General features: G+C 42.2%; 1 protein-coding gene across 1 annotated transcript; it reads left to right on the plus strand.

Moving 5' to 3' along the window:
• The first annotated feature begins 667 nt into the window (after positions 1–667).
• LOC137540888 (E3 ubiquitin/ISG15 ligase TRIM25-like) lies at positions 668–2,623 on the plus strand. The gene has a single exon (XM_068262074.1). It carries the CDS (start codon positions 772–774, stop codon positions 2,167–2,169), a length of 1,398 nt encoding a protein of 465 aa, XP_068118175.1. The 5' UTR covers positions 668–771; the 3' UTR covers positions 2,170–2,623.
• The last annotated feature ends 608 nt before the right edge of the window (positions 2,624–3,231 follow it).

A 3,231-nucleotide genomic window follows, 5' to 3' on the forward strand; every position in this document is an offset into this window, starting at 1 on the left:
CTGGTAAAGACATACCCTAAAAGACTGGCAGCTGTAATTGCAGCAAAAGGTGGTTCTACAAAGTATTGACTCAGGGGGTTGAATAATTACGCACACCCCACTTTGCAGTTATTTATTTGTAAAAAATGTTTAGAATCATGTATGATTTTCGTTCCACTTCTCACGTGTACACCTCTTTGTATTGGTCTTTCACGTGGAATTCCAGTAAAATTGATTCATGTTTGTGGCAGTAATGTGACAAAATGTGTAAAACTTCAAGGGTGCCAAATACTTTTGCAACCTACTGTACATACATATTTATCAAATTTTTAGTAGGTGTGTTTGTAGATCAGGGCAGCTTGTACTGTATGGTTATTTGTAATGTCTGCCAGCAGTAAAGATGATGACCTGCAGGCTCAAAATGGATCAAACAACATAAACTAATTACCTGATGAGTATTAATCATTTCTTGATTTTCTTCCCCTCTACAACTATCTTTCAGTAATGTTCCTCTTAAAGTATTCTTCTGTGGCAGACAGAAGGTAGTAGGGTAGTGACCTACATACAATCATGTTATTACTTTAAGCATTCCACATCTCCACACTCTTCGTCACCAAAATGCGGAACTGTTTTCTGAACAGGATATGAACAAGTAGAGGCGGGCTAACAGAAAGCAGAAATGAAATTCTTACTTGCTGAACTGTGTTTACTGTTGTAAGAACAAGATAAACCGGTTCATGAGTCAAATCTATCGCTTTCATTTTACGTGGCTCCTCATCTGGACTGTCAACAATGGCATCTGCTGACCCAAAGGAAGACCTGACCTGCTCTGTCTGCATGGAAATATATAAAGACCCAGTCACTCTACCCTGTGGACACAACTTCTGCAGGGTGTGTATCTTACGAACGTGGGACAACCAGGATGAAGGAGAGTCTCAGTGCCCTGAATGTATTAGGAGATACAAGAGGAAACCCGAGCTTATGAAAAACGTAAGGCTTGCTAACCTATGTGATCTTTTTAACTGGTCATGTCAACTGACTAAAGGAGAAATTGGAATGACCTGTTCTCAGTGTATAGACTTCCCCCGGCCAGCTGTTAAAAGCTGTCTGACCTGTGAAGTTTCTCTTTGTGATAAACATTTGCAAGTTCACAGCAGGTCGACAGAACATATCTTCCTCGAACCCACCATGGACTTTGAGGGCAGAAAATGCCCCGAACACAATAAGATCCTGGAGTTTTATTGCACTGAAGACAACACCTGCATATGTGTCTACTGCCATCTGGGTGAAAAGCACATTAAACACAAGACTCAGTCACTGGAGGAAGCCTCCAAGAAGAAGATTGATAAACTGAGAAGCATCCTAGAGAAACTGATCCCAATGAACACCAACGTAGATAAAAAGGTCAACAGACTGCAACATCACGTGAGAACAATGCGTGAAAAGTCAGGCAGTTTAATGGAGAGAGTCACGGCTCTGTTTATGGATATCCGGAAACAGCTGGAAGATCTGGAGAAGAGAGTCCTGAGTGACCTCTCCCAGCAAGAAGAGCAAATTGCAAATTCAGTCTCAGGTATGATCCAGCAGCTGGAAACAAAGAAGGATGAGCTGTCCAGGAAGATCCATGACATCGAGGAGTTGTGCAACACAACCAATCCAGTCGCTATTTTACAGCACCCGATGAACACCAGTGACTTCTATGACCCTAAAGGTGATGATCACGGTGAGGAACGAGAAAGTCGTGATGAGGAACTTCTTGTCACAGGCAATGTGGATGAGGAGCTCATCTCTCAGATGTTACACAAAGGATTTGCTGAGGCTCTGAGTATTGCCGAGAAAAGATGTGATGTGCCACAGAGTTCTGACATTCTTCCCAGTAACACAGCCACCATCGATCATTATAATATTGTTGCTTTAAACAGCCCTGATATGTCAACTGTACAGGAGGAGAGCGAGGGGGTTAACACACCATCTGATATAAAGATTGTCTCAGAGGAGAGCGAGGTGACAAGCACACCGTCTAATGAACAGATTGTCCCAGAGGAGAGCGAGGGGACTAACACACCGTCTAATGACCAGATTGACAGATTGCACGAACAGATTGATAGATTCCTTGCAGTTCCCCAACAGAGTAGCACTGTATATTACGATTATTGTGATTGGTCTGATGATGATGATTATTTGTACTGATTTAGGTACATAATCTACTTGTATTATTTTACATGGTTTGAAATCACTTCATGTAAACCATATATTCGTGAAGTGGAACAAAGATATGGTTGTAGAATTGTTCATCTATTTCCTGCTGAAGTTGCTGAAAAACAATTACGTGGCTGCACTTCCTGTTTTGGGTTGATGATGTTAGAATGTAGTCAGTGTGATTGTAGTTCCATTGTCATTTCACTGGTCAATAAAACTGCAAAGTGATATCAGCCTTCAACACCAACTTAACTGTGGCCCCGTGTTCCCTGGGGCCCGGGAATTATATGGTCGGGGGGAGGGGCCTGGAGCTAGGGGAGTATGGTCCTGTAACTATGTAATGCAGAGAGGCAGGTGTGCCTGTTTTCTCTGCATTAGATAAGTACAGGACCAAGCTTCACTAGTTCCAGGATGGAGGTTGGGGGGGAGGGGGGCAGCAGCCAATAGTCAATTCTTGAGATCATGTGAGGTGCAGTATTCAACAGGTAGTTAATGCACGTGGAAGTAGCAGTGTTGCCTGCTGTCAGTAAGAAAATGAAAAGGAGGGATTGGTGAACCGGGAGTCGCCCCTCTTCCATTGGAAACTGTGGATTGTCTGGACACAGTGTAAACCCTCAGTGTCTTCTTGGTATAGCTGGGCATTATTTATCTTGTACTGCCCACCTCTGATTATTACATATCAATCACGTTTCTGGGTATTATATATGTGGCGCATGTCTCTGGGCATTATATATTTGGTGTATGTCTCTGGGCATTATATATCTGTTACACATGTCTGAGTATTCTATGTTTAGCACATCTCTTAGTATTGTTTATCTAGCACATGTCTCTGGGCATAATCTTCATGGCAGATATCTCTGTGTATTATATATCATAACATATTGCTTGACATTATATATCTTGCACATATAATTGAACTCTTGGTCTTTATGCATCTGGCTTATGTCTCTGGACTGCATAGCTGGTATTTGTTTTTGGATAGTTGGGTATTGCATTATGTACTTCCATGTGTGCACCCTTGCTATCTTTAACCACTTCACCACTGAGGGGTTT

Source organism: Hyperolius riggenbachi, chromosome 12 (assembly GCF_040937935.1).
Source record: "Hyperolius riggenbachi isolate aHypRig1 chromosome 12, aHypRig1.pri, whole genome shotgun sequence".
Classification (NCBI taxonomy): Eukaryota; Metazoa; Chordata; class Amphibia; order Anura; family Hyperoliidae; genus Hyperolius; species Hyperolius riggenbachi.